Source organism: Ovis aries, chromosome 3, assembly GCF_016772045.2.
Source record: "Ovis aries strain OAR_USU_Benz2616 breed Rambouillet chromosome 3, ARS-UI_Ramb_v3.0, whole genome shotgun sequence".
NCBI lineage: Eukaryota > Metazoa > Chordata > Mammalia > Artiodactyla > Bovidae > Ovis > Ovis aries.
In genome coordinates, this window is record NC_056056.1 from 116,749,711 (window position 1) to 116,768,051 (window position 18,341).

The following is an 18,341-nucleotide window of genomic DNA, read 5'->3' on the forward strand; positions in this document are numbered from 1 at the left end:
ATGTGGTACATGCATACAATGGAATATTATTCAGCCAGAAAAAGGAATGGAGTATTTATTCAAACATCAACCTTGAAAACTTTACGCAAAGTGAAGGTGTTACTCACCGGTTTGTTTCACACAACTCACAGCAAGCCAAAACGGTGAGACGCCGAGGTTTGCAGCAAAGCAAGGAGATGGGCAAATAGGTCTCAAATCATCCCGGAGAAGCCAAGAGAATCTTTGTACAGCACTGGCGTAACTAAGCTACAGGCCTCTGCACATTTTAAAGGTCACAAGTGCGCATATGCCTCCGCATGCCCACGCATGCCCAGACCAGCGGTCAGCGGTCCTTTCTAGCCCTATGGAGCGCAGCTCCAACTAGACACAGCTGACTCTTGGCTCAGCCTGGACTAGATGCAGCTGACTCCAAGTTCCTGGAAAACAACTCAGGCAGGCATCTTATTGTCCAGGCTGCATGCTGCCTGGAGGACGTGAAAGTCTTAAAACCTTGATCAGAGAAGGTTAAGTGAAGTGCCATTTCTCCCATGGTTTCTAAAGAAGCCAGACATATTGCAATTATTCCACTTAAACTGAATATCCAAAATAGGCATATCCATAGAAAGTTCATTAGTGGTTGCCAGGAACGGAGTGGGAAATGGGACGTGACTACTAATGGGTACAAGGGTTCTTCTTGGGGTGATGGGAATAGTGGTGAGGATTGTACAACTTTGTGAAAATACTATAAACCGCCTAATGACACATTTTAAAATGGTGAACTTTAGGGCGTCCCTGGTGGCTCAGTGGTAAAGAACCTGCCTGCCAATGGAGGAGACAGGCGTTCGATCCCTGGACTGGGAAGATTCCACACGCCTCACAGCAACTATGCCGGTGCCCCGGAACTACTGAGGCCCGGGCTCTAGAGCCTGCAAGCCACGACTATCGAAGCCCAAATGTCTAGCGCCTGTGCGCTGCAACAGAAGAAGCCACTGAGAAGTCTGGGAACCAGAGCGAAGAGTGACCCCCTCAGTGACAGCAACTAGAGGAGGCCCACGAGCAGAAATGAAAACCCAGCCCAGCCATAAACAAATACGTTTTCATGAAGCTATTTAATAAGACAGTTTGGGAGTTAATGCCATTGGCTAGAAGTATGACCATTTCACTCTCAGAGTTTAGGCCTGAATTACCTGTAATTTACCAAAAAATATTTAATAAGTGAGTTCATCAAAAGATCGTAATTAAGTCACATGAAAGGAGAGGTCTGCTCTACTAAGTTTATTGAGGCCTGATTATTTCAACAGCACCTTATGCAGACTACTGTGGTCATTTTAAAGTTGTCTCAAATGTATTGAAAACAAAGTGAAAGTCAAAGTGTTAGTCAGTCGTGTTCAACTCTGCAGCCCCATGGACTATAGCTCGCCAGGCTCCTCTGTCCATGGAATTATGCAGGTAAGAATACTGGAATGGATTGCCATTCCTTTATCCAGAGGATCTTGCCCCAGGGATCAAACTCAGATCTCCTGAACTGCAGGCAGATTCTTTACTGTCTGAGTCACCTTTCGTGTGTTACATGATATGAAACATTTAAGATACCATTTTAAAAAAATAAGTGTTAATATTAGACTAAAAAGTGTTGTACAAAATTAAGTTATTTCAAGGTAAATTAGAATATTTTTATTAGTATAAAGCTAAGACTTTATTAAGAGGAAAGTTGAAGGATACAGAGGGGAGTTAAGGATTACTGGTTCCAGTGGGTTCCATACTATTCTACCTCAGGAACCGAGGCACCTCTGAACAAGTAAAGTTCAGGAAGTGAAATGGTGGTGACTGGAGAGTGTCCAGGAGAATGGCCAGCACTAAGATACCACGTGTCCCAAGGCCTTCACTGTCAGGGTTGGCTGGGAGACTCTCATGACTCGGAAGCCAGGAACAACGAGGATGACCAGGTATTCAGGAACTGGGTGACTGGGAACAAGCAACCCAGCAATACTTCTAAAACAAGTGGCCAATAAATTACCATGATGTCTTCTTACGTAGCACGAGTGCCTAAACACAAATTGATGCTCTCTAATTTGGTTGTGACAGTCAGGCTAAGCAATTAGTCACTTAGATTTAGTATCCAAGGCTTGGAGAAGGCGATGGCGCCCCACTCCAGCACTCTTGCCTGGCAAATCCCACGGACGGAGGAGCCTGGTGGGCTGCAGTCCAAGGGGTTGCGAAGAGTCGGACAAGACTGAGTGACTTTCCCTTCACTTTTCACTTCATGCATTGGGGAAGGAAATGGCAACCACTCCAGTGTTCTTGCCTGGAGAATCCCAGGGATGGGGGAGCCTGGTGGGCTGCCGTCTCTGGGGTCACACAGTCAGACATGACTGAAGCGACTTAGCAGCAGCAGCAGCAGTATCCAAGGCTTAGCAATTTCAGCTCCAAAAATAAAGCTTGTTATATATATATATATATATATATATATATATATATATACACACACACACACATATATATATATATATATATATATTTTTTTTTTTTTAAGTAGAGTGCCTATTATCCCATAAAGTTTCCAGGAACTTCTACTAAAATAAGATGAGCATTGTATCTTTCACTGATCTGGATGCACAATGTTTTGGGCAAAGCACCAAATCACAAACAGAAATAGAAATAAAAGAAACAAGTATCTGATAAGGAAAGATGCTATTTCACCTCAGGGAAGACGATGAGGGTTTTGACAATTCTCACTCAGCAGCTCTTACACAGTACCCGCTTTCCACCAAGTAGTCTTCTAAGCACTGATGATTACATAGTTCCTGCTCTCTGGACTACATGAGCAAATAAGCACTAGAGGGCATTGTGATAAGAGCTTGGTTATGAATAACCACAGGAGCAAATACTGTAATCAATATGAGACATAGGAAAAGAGGCAGTTGTGAAAAATAGAAATCGCCTGATGATCCGCACTCCATACCTAGTCCCTTGTGAGTATTTTCTTACAGTCATAAACTTTGAAATAGGAACATACTAGACAAAATCGAGTGCCCCCAAGTTTCCTGTGATTCTGTGCTTTTTCACCAGATTCTATTACCAAGGAAGCATACAATTAAAAAGACGTGATTTGGGCTAAGGCCTTTGATTTTCAAAACGTTGTGAGCTGTTTTATAAAAAGAGTAGATTCTGATAGAAGCCACGTGGTCAATTCTGAACTCAGAATGATTTTATAGCCCTACGTTTCCCCTTCTGGCTTTTCCTTTCCCTCTCCCCTCTCTCCCTCTCTCCCCCCCTGCCTCTCTCCCTCTCCTTCCTCCTCTGGCTCCATTATTTGTCTTTATTCTAGATAGACTATTAAAAGCCCCAGAGCCCCAGAAAAGTCTTGCTGCCCACTTCTGAAAGTAGAGCTAAATTACTGCACCCTCAGGAAATCTCACACTAATCTTATAAGATCGTGCTTCATTTTTTCCTGTGGTTGAAGTTATTGCTAAGATAATGCATTTATAAAACATTTTAAGTAACATACCACTGCCAAAAATAGTATTATAGTATTATCATATGTCCAAAAGCTGATTTTAATCATCACTTTAATCTTCAAAAGATAACTTATTCCATAGAGAAGACTGGGATTTTCTTCAAAGTCAGAAAAAAAAAAAAAAGCTTTTTAGTGAATTGAAATGAATAAGATTAAAGAAAAAATTCTGCTCTGGGAGCTTTAGAAAGCTATATAAAAGACCAAACACTCCAAGAAGTAAAAATAAAGTTTGAAACATAAGAAGTCTAGCTGTTGTAGAATCATGTAGGGAACATTAATGAATGAATAGCTTGAAATTACTTAGTTAAAGCGGCATATGTTCTTAGTGTTATTATATTGTAAGAGGAAACAAAATCTGAAAGATTAAACCATGTTCACTGATTTGAATACAAAGGTAAAATAAAACAATCGAATATCACATTACACTTATCTTTAAGCATAGCAGCCACACACACACACACACATTTGCTACCTTCTGGAAAACATCAAATACAAACATTTCCAGGAGCAGAACAACAGACTGGTAAAGTGTAAAGTAGCCCTGGATTCTTGCATTCTTTCCTGGTGACGTGCTGTTTCTCACTAACCCAGAGCAAAACGACACACAAGAAAAGAGCTTGCACCACGGAAAAGTCGTACAGTCAGTCCCACTTCGTTTTATCACAAAACAAATACTGTACTCTTCTGCAGCTTTTCCTTCTATTATTCATTTTTATGCTCTTTAATTCTCAAAGTACTGGGGGTTTCCCAATCATGAACAGAAATTAGCAAGGTCATTCATATTTCACAAGGGGCTACAAAAATCATTCTCTGTTTCCTGGGTTCTGTGAGTGCTTCCAATCACGGCAGGGAAATGACCTCCCTCACACAATGTGTGCACACACACCTCCCAATTGGAAAAAACAAAAAAAAAATCTGTAAATTAGAGATCTATTGGACCCAGTCAGGTTGGGTGTGTGGAACAGTGCAAGTTAGGAAAGAAAGCACTGGCATGGATTTACCTGATATCAAGCCCATTCGGTCTTGCTGGAGAGAACTAACTGATTCTGTTCTTTTGACTTTTTAAGGGCTCAGCTGAAGTCTCCCTCGGTGAGAGTGGAAATGAAACAGATGGTAAACTACACTAATGACTCTGCGACACACTTGCAGGGCCTGGTGTTATACCGTCTCCTGAACACAGAAAGAATAGTCAACAAAGAGCCATACCAGAAGAGTTTGCAAAACCGTAAATTGCCACAACAGCTGAGAGAATCGTCCTATTGAAAGGAAATTAATGAGCGAGTGTCAAAATGGGCAGTTGGTGTCAACTCCTAGAGGATTTGAAAGTGAGAAGTGAACTTGAGGAAACCATGTTAATAGAGACCTGGTTTGTATGAAAAGAAAATCATACTTCACCAAATATCCATCATAAGAGTCATGCTTGTCACAAGTCACATTAGTCTGTGTTTTGAGAAAAGAATGCTTTCTTAAGGGCTATGTAAGCACCTTACCTTGTTGAGCTCCAAAAGCATATGCTCGCGTGTTTCCTTGAAAACAAATTTAGAAAGAAATTCTACACTCGGCTGATGTGGTAATTCTTGGAACAAAACATACCCATCTTTTTTTTTTAAAGGAATCTTTCAAGCCCAAACTATTTTTTTAACAACTTTCAAAAAGAAGCAAAGAACAAGAGATGGTAAATGGCAAATAGAAATTAGAGATTGTGAAACTTTTATAAAGAGAGATTTATATTAAAGAATTCAAAGAAATTAGGCAAGATACTAGAAAATATCAAGCAACAGCAATTCTATTACTATTTGAAAACATGTAAAGAATTATTCTGAAAGGACCTATAATATATACTTGCTGTTACTTAAGAATACTCAATCCTACTATAGAGTATAAAAGAGTAGATGAAACTAAATATGAAAGCAAAGAATTGGTAAAACAGGTTACAGACAAAGTGAGTACAGGCTATGCTTGTCAACATAGAAAGGGCTGGAGGGCCAGTTAAGTATCAAACAACCAAATGTGCCTGGGAAACCCTGTATTCAAGAAGTCTTAAAATGACTACTTATTGGTGAAATCCAGTTTGGTCCACATGATCGGCTAGCTGCCCAGTAGATATAGTAGATACAGCTCCCTATAGGCGAGCTGTAGTTTTGACTAGGTGTACAGAGCATCCGTGTATTTGTTCAGACACCTTCTATCTGGTGAAATTCGTTGCTCATCCTCAATTCTGGTCCTTGCACTGGTCTACTGGGCAGACTGAAGGGGAAGGAAGAAAGATAGGACATAAATGCATTGTATAGGCTTCCCAGATGGCCCTAGTGGTGAAGAATCCACCTGCCAACGCAGGAGATAGAAGAGATGCGGGTTCAGTCTCCCGGTTGAGAAGATCCCCTGGAGGAGGGCATGGCAACCCACTCCAGTATTCTTGCCTGGGAAATCCCATGGACAGAGGAGTCTGGTGGGCTACAGTCCATGGGGTTGCAAGGAATCAGACATGACTGAAGCGACTTCGCAGTAACTCAAGACTTGGATAGTAAGGTCTCTCCACCCCACCTTTACCCTGTTGTAAGTGTGCTAAACTATGCTGTCTTTCTCTTTCCTTCTTACTGTGTATATTTTAAGTAAGCAATAGACCATGGGTTTCAAGCATTTGAATTTGAGCAGCCATTTCATGACCTCTGGGACAGGCTGCCTGTATATGGCACTGTACATGGAAAATACCATTGCATCATTCTTTCCCAATGGGTCAACAGAGGTCCAAATCTCAGCCAACAGCTATCCACAGTACCTCTTTTGGTCACTAGAAAAACGGAAGTTATCCTACGGGTGGACAGATAAACACTGAAAGGTCCTCTAAGTTAACTTGCCCTTAGACTTTTCCTTTTCATTGCAACTTCTTTTTGTTTATATAAATCAACTTATGAGCTGTAAGAGGTGCTTTAAGAGCCAGAATTTAGTTAATAAGCATGTGATTTGGGGAGAGTAATTTCTCATTGTTTTATTCCCGATTAAAAATGGAGATAAACATATTGGGAAAACATCGTGAAATGAAGTGAAAGTCACTCAGTTGTCCCTGACTCTTTGTGACCTCATGGACTATACAGTCCATGGAATTCTCCAGGCCGGAATACTGGAGTGGGTAGCCTTTCCCTTCTCCAGGGAATCTTCCCAACCCAGGGATCGAACCCAGGTCTCCCACATTGTCGGCGGATTCTTTACCAGCTGAGTCACACAAGTGAAACCCAAGAATACTGGAGTGGGTAGCCTATCCCTTCTCCAGGAGATATTTCCAACCCAGGAATCAAACTGGGGTCTCCTGCATTGCAGGAAGATTCTTTACCAACTGAGCTATCAGGGAAGCCCAAAACATTGTGATATATAATGAAATCATTTATCTAAAGTGCTTCAACACAGGAATTGCCACTTTTTTTTTTTTTTTCAAAATTGACTGATGGCTACAACTTTACAAAATAAATTATATATAGCTACTCTTTATGCTATACTCTAAAAGTACAAATCCTGGAATATTCCAGTGTCAAACAGCTTTTAATCTCATATAGTTTATACTTACACAGAAAAAATTTAATTACTTAATAAAAAAATTGTGCTTACATTGTGAAATTATATAGCATGCCTTTTCCAATCACAACACCTAGCCCAGATCTTGAAATTAGGGAAGACAAAACTTAACATGATTAATTTTTATGTGACTAGCAACACACTGAAATAATTCCTGTACTTAAAAAGCACCAGGTTATGTACAATTTAAACATTTTATCACTTTTGGCATGCTTCTGCCACTTACCATCCTAAAAGCTAACATGTATTTATCTCAAGGTGAGATGTCTGAACTTCTGAAAAAGTGTGAAATGTGTGTGTACGTCTGATTAAACAACTGCTTTTTTCCAAACCGGTAGAGAAACTTTATGGGATAAATGTGTTTGTACAGTGGTGACTATTTGTCACAGTAGGCTCTGACATAGGCTTTAAAGCACCAACTATTTTGGACAATATGTCATAACCAGCCAGTTGGAGGGCAGTAACAAAATACTTGGCTAACCATTCTATACTAGAGACATCTGTTTAGCTTAGCAAGCTGGTAACACCAGACCCTACTATAATTTGGATCATCTGAAGATCACAATCATTTAGTTTCTGAAAGATGTAAACAACATTGAAAGGCCATTCCATATATCTTAGACATTTTAATCAGTTATTATGGAGCATCATGAAAAAAGTTTATGATTACATAAACTACTAAGTTTAAGTGAAAAAGACCATATATACATGATATTATATTTATATTCTTAAAATTATTTAATATAAAATTTACATTATATAATATTATATCATATAAAATTTTGGCCATATATAGGACAAAAAACCCAAAGTATGATTTATTGAGGCAAGCGGTAGACGGGTGATTTTTCTTTTCTTAATCAAGTGAAATAATACCAGTTTGTATTGTTTACTGTGTGCTGGACACTGTATATTAGTTGCTTATTAACAGTTTTAATCATTGAAACCAACTTATAAGGTAATATTATTTCCATCTTATGGACTGCTGCTGCTGCTGCTGCTAAGTCACTTCAGTCGTGTCTGACTCTGTGCGACCCCATAGACGGCAGCCCACCAGGCTCCCCCATCTCTGGGATTCTCCAGGCAAGAACACTGGAGTGGGTTGCCATTTCCTTCTCCAATGCATGAAAGTGAAAAGTGAAAGTGAAGTTGCTCAGTTGTGTCCGACTCCTAGCGACCCCATGGACTGCAGCCTACCAGGCTCCCCCGCCCATAGGATTTGCCAGGCAAGAGTACTGGAGTGGGGTGCCATTGCCTTCTCCCTTTTATGGACTAGCTGAGACTTAAGTTAAAATTACTTGCCCAAGGTCAAATATTAGTGAGAGCTGAGTGGCAGAGCTGAGTTTAGAACTTATGTCTAACATCAAATCCCATACTTGTAATCACTATAATTCCCTTTAAAGAAAAAAGTCTATACATCCTGTACTCTGTTCATTGCTCATATCTATGAATAGATTCTACCCATCTATCCTGGACAGACGCTTACAGCTTGTTCTGATTTGCCTGGGGATTTCCCAGGCTTAGTCCCGAAAGCAGGACCTTCAGTGTACTTGTCCTAAGCAAACCTTTGCCAGTTGGCAACCCACAGGGTAGGAACACTTAACCTAGAAACATTGTAATGTTTCACAAATATTGTTCTAAAATCCCTCAATCTGAGTGAAGACAGGGAGTGCGCAGAATTATAAAGGAAGCTTCATTTTGTAAGCACCAAGGAATGAGTGTTTCTGGGGTAGAGGAGAAACGCTCCTATTTACTGTCTCTTTCCCTAGATGTTGTGCCTAGAAAATAAATGAGCTGCAGCTTCTTTCAGTAGCCCTTTGTGCCTAGTGCATGAACTGAACACAAGTTTTTGTGGAGATTGTGTTCTATATGGGGGTTGAGAGCAAAGAGTAAAAAAATAAATTTCTTGAAACATCTGAAGAGCAGCCTCTCTGGTTCCTCTCTGCTTGTCTTAGACACATTTCTTCAGAGCTGCTTGTAAAAGGCTGCTGCCCAGCCCAGCTTTTCTCTGCCCAACTTCTCACTGCCACTACCTGGAGGTTGCAGGGGATTTGCCTTTGGGACAAATGGAGAAAGCGGCGTCCACACAGACACACTATCATGTGTAAAACAGATAGCTCTGAAAAGTTGCTCTGTAACACAGGGAGCCCAGCCCGGTGCTCTGTGATGACTTAGATGAGTGAGATAGGGGAAGGGGAGAGAGGCTGAGCGGAGAGGGAATCTACGTATAATTATCGCTAATTCACGCTGTTGTACAGCAGAAACCAACATACTGTAAAGCTATTTTCCCCCAATTCAAAAAAATATGTTTATAACTACAAATAAAATCCTTCTTGAATTTTTTAAAAAAGCTTCCCTTCTCCTCTGCGTGGTTTGCCCCCCCACCTTGTCCTCAGCAGTAACTCGAACGTTCCGTCAGTCTACATGTAAGCTATATTTACCACGGTGTTTGGGAATCTCTGGGCACAAACTGTCTGAAGATTAGGTAAATTACAGGTGCCGAGGCTCATGTTACTCATTTAGCAGCCACAAGTTGAGAGCATTAATCTGCCTCTTCTGAATTTTCCCTTTCAGTCAGCGGCCCTTCCTATTCTTTAGGGCCACTGCCTGGCCTTGCTAGCTGACCCCTCTTCTCCCCACAGGCTGGACTTCGTGCCGTTCATTTACCTCCTCTCCTTCTCCTCCTCCTCCAGCCCCTCTTTCTTTTACTCCCTTTCCTCGTCTTTCTTTCCGCTGCGGAAAAAGTATAACTATTTTCTATCTGGCCCTCAGTTCTGCTTTTTCAGCTATAACAGAATCTGCTTTTTTGAACCCGGTCTCACTGACTCAACGGAGATGAGTTTGAGCAAACTAGGGGAGACGGTGACGGACAGGGGAGCCTGGTGTGTGATAGGCCATGGGGTCGCCAAGAGTCTGACAGGGTTTAGTCACTGAACAACAAAGGCAACAATCTAGCCAAAGTCCCTAGGTATAAGCCACGAAAACCTCTTCATCAGCTTCTGACTAATGCTGTGTCTACTTCTTCCCTGAACTTTCTCCTACTCTCACCACTTCCCTAATCGCCAGGTCTGTTAAAAATCTTCAAATCCACTCCCTAGAAATACCAACCCCACATCTTGGGAACTTCCCAGACCATTCCATCCATTCGTGACAGATTCTTCATTGTTACACACTCATAAGAAACCACATTCTCTTCCTCCAATTTCCTAGTCAGAGTCTGTGTAATTTTGTTGAATAAAAATTTACTGACCAGAAAATCATGCAAATCAAGTTGGAGTTCTGGACTCAGATGCTGAATACTTGCTCAATGCTAATGCTGAACTTAAGGGCAGATCTCTGGAGCACATCTGCTGCTTACAGAGCTCAATCCATTGGATGGGGATTGGCATATCCCAGAAGAAACTGAAGAAACAGGAGCCAGCAGTACTGGGTTGGATCCCTGGGTCAGGAAGATCCCATGGTGAAGGGAACAGCAACCCACTCCAGTATTCTTGCCTGGAGAACCCCATGGATGGAGGAGCCTGGCTGGCTACAGCCCATGGGGTCGCCAAGAGTTGGACACAACTGAGCAACTAATACTAGTGCTAATATTTTCACTTCTGTTACACAATTAACACAAATCCCTAAATTTATCCTAAACATCTGTCCTAACCGATCTGCATACTTCAATTAATTCCCTTTGGCTATTTCAATCAGAAGCCGTAAGATTGGGAAGGAAGGAAATTAACATTTTTGAATGCCCACTCCATAATATGGACTCAACATATATTTTTCCATTTTATGCTAACAACAAATCTATGATGTATATATTATATATGCCATTTGATCTCTTTTAAAATAAGCCTGGAATGTATAATTATGAGTGGCTAGAACTTAGTTTCCGACTTATCTGAGACTCTGCTTTGCCGCCAGATAAAACACCTTCCCAAAGGCTCGCAGCGGAAACCCACTGTTGGCTGGGCCAACTATAATCCTTTCCCTCCTACACTTTTTCACAGAGAGGAAAAGCTGGACATATTCAAGATTTTGTGGAGATGATGGGAAGAAAATGCATTTACAAATAACTAAGCATGAAATAAGAATAATTTGAAAACTATTTGAAAACTCTCAATTCTATTACTGACTTACTTTCACATTTTGTTATGAACTCTAGGCCCCTGAAGTGACTTATTGATATTTAATTTTATTATTTTCTTATTATTTACTTTTCTCATAATTAAAAAATGCAGTTGAACTATCTAAAGCTTGGAGGATAAGCCCGTTTTGACCACTTGTTGAGATCTGTGTCTCCCATGTTGTACTGAGAAATAATGTAATTGCAATTACAGGCATCTCACATTCTGTAAACAGTTTGAGTTCCAAGAGTTCACTAGTTAGTTGTTTGGAATCAGTGTATTTTCCCATTACCTAATCTAATAAAAAGTGGTTATTTCCCAAGTTGGCGTTTCCTTTTTTCTCTCTTCCCATCCCTACCTCAGCCCTCAAAACAACAAAAAGGGGAAAAATCTGTTTGAACAAGGTGAATAACAAAACTAATATTATTGGACTGAATTCTAGAGAATGTTGTTAAAGGGGTTTTGTAATTTAATAAGAAATGACAATTCAGTAGTGATAGCTGAATTCACTCAAAGAAATGCTACCCCTATCTGGAAGCTGCTATTGATTAGCACCCCAAAGCTTTTTCCTCTTCTTTCTAGAATCTTCTCTGTCTATATTTTGAATTCACTGTTTCTCCAGTGGTGATATTTACATAAGGGAAAAATATAGGAGAAAGTGCACTTCCATATTCTTTAGCAGGTTCATAATGCATAGACTGTCTCAGATCTGCCCGAAACGTCTTAAAATCAGAGGTAAGTCTGAGAATCGTTATCACCTTACACGTTGCTTCTATCATCTAAGCACCAAAATTCTGAGAAGCAATATTTTTCTAACCTCATTTTTTTCTGTAAACCTAATTGCAGTAATAAAAATACTTTTCTTTTATTGGTATGCAACATTTTTGAAGTGATTTTGCATTTTTAAAAACTTTATCCTGACATTTGAAGAATATGATATCTTTGCCATTATGTACTTTATGGGTGAAAAACTGAGAATCTGAGATATTGCTGCTGCTGCTGCTGCTGCTGCTAAGTCGCTTCAGTCGTGTCTGACTGTGCGACCCCATAGATGGCAGCCCACCAGGCTCTGCCGTCCCTGGGATTCTCCAGGCAAGAATACTGGAGTGGGTTGCCATTTCCTTCTCCAATGCATGAAAGTGAAAAGTGAAAGTGAAGTCACTGAGTCGTGTCCAACTCTCAGCAAACCTATGGACTGCACCCTACAGACTGCACCCTACCAGTCTCCTCCGTCCATGGGATTTTCCAGGCAAGAGTACTGGAGTGGGGTGCCATTGCCTTCTCCAATTTGAGATATTAGGTTGACTAAGTTCTCAGAGGTCCAAAGTAATTGTGATCTAGGCCTTCTACACCCCAATTCAAGTGCTATTTCTCCTATTTTTTAAATTGTTAGTCAATCTCACTCACCCTTCTAGATTTCATCTCCATAAGAAAAGGGATCATTTTTCACTGCTTTATTCTTGGCACCCAAGACACTATCTGGCACTCAGTAAGTAACTCAAAAATGTTGAATAAATGAATTTTAGATATCATTTTCTTAATAATCTTAGCAATAATGCTATATAATTTTACTGCTTAAAATGACTTTTCAAATTGTCTTCTCGTTAGGAGATGCAGCACAGAGTGAAGTTAAGAGCACAGGGTAATTTTCCATAATATATTTATGGCTATTCCATGAATTCTTGGAGCCTCCAATCTGTAGTCTCTACTGCTGGTATTAGCAACCAGGGGACTGGCAGAAATAGGAGAAACTGCACAAAAGTATTAGATTCTTACTCTTCCCTGTACTTCCTACTTTTTTAAAAACTGAAAAATGGTTCTCATACTTCATAAGGAATATACAGCTGCACAATAACAAAAATGTAAAAACAGCATAAAATGGCAAAATTTAACATCTCAGGTCTATGGCTTGATAGGGAAATATGAAGATTTATCTTCTGGAGTAAGTGACTTAATTCAAAAATATAACTAGTTTCTACATTGTCTGACCATTGAGTCCAAGGACATTGTTTTCAGCCTATTCATTAAAAAAAAAAAAAAAGAAATCATATTGAGCATAGCCTATAATTATCACTGCTTGGGGTAGAAGAAGACGATATTATGTTTCCATCTGGTTTTTCAGGCACTGACTCTAATGGCCAAAACCAGAGGTGACTGTCATCTGAAAGGCAATTTATAGTTGGACAGAGTCTTCCAGAGCTCTGGGAAAGAAAGGAAAGGGAAGGGAAAAGGAAAGGGTATAACAAAATAAAACAATTTCAATAGGAGGAAAAAGTATCTGCCACAGCTGTGCTTCATTTCCTTCATAAGAAATGGTCTTAGCCTTGACACAGCCTTATGCTTTCCATGATAACTAATGTTCATCAAGCAGCTAATATAAGGTTATATGCTTCACACGCATGGGATCAGTTAATCGAATTGTCCCCAAAATTCCATAAGGCAACCACTGTTATCTTAAGAGAAATAGAAACCTAGTATTACCTAGGCACACAGAAATAGAAACTAACTTAGCTAGAACTTGAAGGGACTTCTTTGGAACTTAGGGGCCTTGCATGTCATCCTTATCTTGTACTACCTCCCCAGCCACCATACTTGTGTGCACTGAACCACAGGCAAGCTGCAGTTAAACACACTCTTCCTTGGTTTGCGTCTTCGTTGCTACCTTTCTCAGCTGAATCCTATGAAACAACTTCTCTGCATCAAAGGGTGCCAAGAAAGCGAATGAAAAAGCCGTGAGCACACAGTGTAGAATAGGAGCCTTACCAGAGGAAACTTAGAGTGCCACACTGAATACTGGAATATCAAATAGCTATGAGTCTTATTTCCACTAAAACTATTACTCAAGAGACATTATTCATTCATTGCATCCCCATCCTCAGTCCCACCCATTACCTTATAGGTACTATTGGTCCACCATGGAGGGGTATGGAATTTGGATCTTACGTTGCCACCCTCCAGAAAAAGATAGCCAAGGAAGGAATCTGAGCACCCTCTAGCCACCCCTTCCAGCTCCCAAACTGTCATACAACCTTAGTAAAAGAGAGGAAAGAGATTTACCTGCTGCTATGGAGGCTGAAGCCTGAAAGTCATGTATAACCTTGGAAGGACTGTAATGGTTTTATCACAGGAATAGCATCTTTTTGAGAGGCAGGAGAGAGAAAAGAGCTGAACCACTCTGCAAATATTAACCAAGCTATTTTGGAGCAATAGCTATTGCCTTTGAAATCTTTCATCATGGGTCTATACTTAGAATTCAGATGAGCCTGGGGGAGGGGAACAGTGCAGTGTTAATCCCCAGTTGTTCTGAACTTGTCCTGTAAGCAGGTTAGCCTCTAAAGTGTCCCAAATCGAAGTGTTCGCTGCTTTGCTTAAATTTAGGGGTCTATGCATTTCGTTTTAACCTGTCCTGGGTATAGGTTGTCACATCATTCTGAAGGTGACACTTCTTGGTTTTCTTTCAAACTAGATGTTCTAGAGAGCACTGGCTGTAATCACATTGAGAGACTGATGCTCCATGACAGCTAAAAGTTGGATTGAGTTTCAGGAGCTACTATATATAAAGCTGGGGCCACTTATGTCACCGCACTAATTAAATGCCATCTGGGTAACCACCCAGAACCTTCTGGGTTTTTGAGCCCATCACCCCGTTCAGACCAAGTCAGAGGCCAAGGAAGAGAACATGATGATGGACCTTTTTGAAACTGGCTCCTATTTCTTCTACTTGGACGGGGAAAATGTTACCCTGCAGCCCTTAGAAGTGGCAGAGGGCTCTCCTCTGTATCCAGGGAGTGATGGTACCCTGTCGCCCTGCCAGGACCAAATGCCCCCAGAAGCCGGGAGCGACAGCAGCGGAGAGGAACATGTCCTGGCGCCCCCAGGCCTGCAGCCTCCCCACTGCCCCGGCCAGTGTCTGATCTGGGCTTGCAAGACCTGCAAGAGAAAATCTGCCCCCACCGACCGGCGGAAGGCCGCCACCCTGCGCGAGAGGCGGCGGCTCAAGAAAATCAACGAGGCCTTCGAGGCACTGAAGCGACGGACTGTGGCCAACCCCAACCAGAGGCTGCCCAAGGTGGAGATTCTGCGGAGCGCCATTAACTACATCGAGCGGTTGCAGGACCTGCTGCAGCGGCTGGATCAGCAGGACAAAATGCAGGAGTTAGGGGTGGACCCCTTCAGCTACAGACCCAAGCAGGAAAATGTGAGCCCAGATGCTGCCGCCGGGGCCGGGGAACGGATAGGCTGATTAGGTGCCTTCCTCCGGGCCTTAACCTCCAGCTGCGCGGTCTCCGTTCCCGGCCCCCTTCCTCGCCCGCCCCTCCCGCTCCCTCGCTAATGAACCCCCGGTGACCCGTGAACACGGGGGTGCCTGCAAGAGGCAGGAAATTCGTACCCGGCCTGAGGAAACAGGGGAGACACCCCCGCCAACGGCCCCCTAACCCACCCCCGGAACCCATGTTTCTTGACTAATCTGCTGCCTCGGTTTTCCTCCAGCTTGAGGGTGCGGATTTCCTGCGCACCTGCAGCTCCCAGTGGCCAAGTGTTTCGGATCATTCCAGGGGGCTCGTGATAACTGCCAAGGAAGGTAAAGTAAAAGGGCATAGGGCTACTAGAGAAACTCCCGGGAAGGGGCTGGGGAGCTCTCTGGGGAGAGAAAGCAATGCTCGGAGCCGAGCGGGAACCGGGATGTGCCCTGCGAGCTGGCGTTCCCAACGCGGGGACCGCGCCTCGCTCGGGGAGCAGGGCTGCCTTCCTTCCATGGGGAGTATGTTTATGTGTCTGTGTGTTTTCTGCTCCCAGGAGGGACAAGCATTGATTCATCGGCCTCGAGTAGCCTTCGATGCCTCTCTTCCATCGTGGACAGCATTTCCTCGGAGGAACACAAACTCCCCTGCGTGGAGGAGGTGGTGGAGAAGTAACTCAGTGGTCCGGACGTTCTCCACGGAGCAGGAAGATCCCACCCTCCCTGCTTCGCCTAATCCTTTAGATCACGTTACATTAATATTTAGGAAGCCAGACCCAGGAGTTTATGATAGGGAAGGAGACATATTCACAAAGAAACTTTTTGGAAACTGCTGTGCACGCTCGATGAAAAAGCCTTTCGGCTTTGGGCTTGTATCTTGGGAACCGCGAGTGGCTTAGATCTAGCGGTTTTACTTTTTGTTTGGTTGGTTTTGTAATATATTTACTTTCATTATGATGATCCTTTTGTGCCATGTTCAGAAGAAGTTCATTCCTGTTTAAAACAAAGTGGGAACGTTGCATCTAAATGTTAGTGTTATTGAATGTATTTTTGTAAATAACATTAGTACTTTCATTTTTTATGTAAACCTAAGAAATATATTTTAAATGTGGAGTGACATATTGTATATAAAATGTGCGAGGATCCTGGTATTGTAATATTAAAAGATAAGTTTCTATATGAACAAAAGTTGGTCTAATTTGATTCAACTGAAAAAAAAAAATGTTTAGAGGGCATAAATAAAGGTGAACCACACTTTAATTTAGACACCACCCAAACCCATTTATTTGGGTGTTTACCTATGGGTCGATTTAAAAGGAGGAAAATGGGTTGCTTTCCTGTGTCTGAATTAAACTGTTCACTTTTCTGTCTCATGTAGATCTCACGTTTGTGGTTAGAAGTGAAGACAATTTGGAAAGAATCCGTCCTTTTCCCTTTTATCAACATCCCGTTTCTTCTTTTAGTTAAAACACAGAGCCCTTTACCTGGAGATCTGGGTGAGATTTATCAAAATTAACAACTGAATCCTTCAATCCAAGAAAGTCTCATCCTTACAAGAAATAACCACACACATCAAAAAAAAAAATTCAGCTAATTTTGCCCCAATTACTTTCCCTCTTTGACACTTCAGGCAGTGCCCTTCCTGAGGAAGCACTCATATGGTGTACCAAGGACTGCCCTGGCCTCTAAGCAAGGTCTCTGATCCCTGCCTGGTTTTCTTGAACTAGACTGGTGGCTTGAAGACTGGAGTATCCTCTAGGCCTCTGTGGTTTGGGTTTGTTTTCCAAATATAAAGATAAAAGAAGGGGGACGATCTGTCTCCGGAGGGCGGGTAGGCGTCTTTGATGGAAGGTTGCTTCCAGAGAGGTAAGAGTTAACTGGCTGAGGGCAAAAGACCACAACACACATGAAACCTCTTAGCTGGACTAAACAGGGAAGCCCCAGAGAGGCCTGAAGCCCCAGGAGCTCCTCACAGTGAGGGTTTTACAACGTGTGCCAGGTTTGTTTATCCTGTAACCTCAGGAAGAAACGACCACCAAGAATCGCAGTGGGAAGCAAAGCCTCGGAGGCGGGCAAGTCATTGCCTCGGAATCGCTACTTCTCCCTCTCATTCTGTAGACAGCAATTTCACTCCCTCCTCCTCCTCCCTTAACTGCTTCCTTTCCTCTTTTTCTCCACAGCTATTGCCCAGTTCAAAAATGTGAAAAATCAAATCGAACTCAGCATTCCCTAGTCCAACCTTGCTACCCAATGCCCCAGCCTGGACCTTGACGCCCACCACACGAGTCCCAGATGCCGCCACAGACCGCGCCCCCTGCAGGCAAGAAGCGGTATCTTGCCCTTTTAGCATTTCAAAAGGCCTCTGCCTGGGTATAACAGTTACGCAAATTTCTGGGCGCATGAATAATTCCAGTTTCTCCTGAAACACTTTTAAAATGTAGAAAGCTACATAGAGGAAACTGATCTGGACATATGATCCCTCTCAAAACTGTGAAAGCAGCAGGTGGGAGGGTGAGTGGAGGCAAACTGCTGAACGTCTGTCTGTGGGCTGATAACTGAATTGAATCGTTGCTGCTCCTCTCTTTGTCGTTTCCTCATGATATAATTCCTGGGGTTGTGAAGATTCACTGTGAAGTCTTTAACCAAAATGGGACACAAAATAAACATTAAATGTTAGCTGTTTTTATTTTTCATTAGTAACTAGATTCACCATCAAGAAGCTTTTCTTCCACTAAAAGTCACAGTTCTTCAGAATCAGCTGTCTAACTTCTCTTCAGGCTCTGGCTGGGATGGTATTAATAACAATGAGACCAACAGCCGGATGAATGAGCCATTCCTAACACTTTACCTATTAACTCATATAATCCTACAAAGATCTGTGAGAGAAGTCCTGCTGTTATTTCTTATTATGAGAAAAGGA

The 18,341-nt window shown here is 42.1% G+C and overlaps 1 protein-coding gene and 1 long non-coding RNA gene across 3 annotated transcripts in view; one reads left to right on the plus strand and one right to left on the minus strand.

Annotated features, from left to right (window-relative positions):
• LOC105614699 (uncharacterized) overlaps positions 1 to 14,381 on the minus strand; it is a 90,379-nt gene extending 75,998 nt beyond the window's left edge. Inside the window, exon 1 of the long non-coding RNA XR_009599879.1 lies at positions 14,239 to 14,381. This is a non-coding gene — a long non-coding RNA (uncharacterized LOC105614699). The remainder of the gene's footprint in view (positions 1 to 14,238) is intronic.
• A 384-nt stretch (positions 14,382 to 14,765) lies between these two features.
• On the plus strand, positions 14,766 to 16,609 carry MYF6 (myogenic factor 6). Of its 2 annotated transcripts, NM_001134782.1 has the most exon segments (3): positions 14,818 to 15,379; positions 15,673 to 15,763; positions 15,979 to 16,229. In NM_001134782.1, coding segments are annotated over 3 exon segments (729 nt in total). In that variant the 5' UTR covers positions 14,818 to 14,860; the 3' UTR covers positions 16,098 to 16,229.
• Positions 16,610 to 18,341: the final 1,732 nt, after the last annotated feature.

Excerpts from the sequence above, each read along its gene's own strand:
- MYF6 (XM_060411574.1), top strand. The coding sequence starts at position 14,861 with ATGATGATGGACCTTTTTGAAACTGGCTCCTATTTCTTCTACTTGGAC. Across the intron at positions 15,380-15,672 it reads ACAGACCCAAGCAGGAAAAT|CTTGAGGGTGCGGATTTCCT; the intron begins GTGAGCCCAGAT and ends GTTTTCCTCCAG.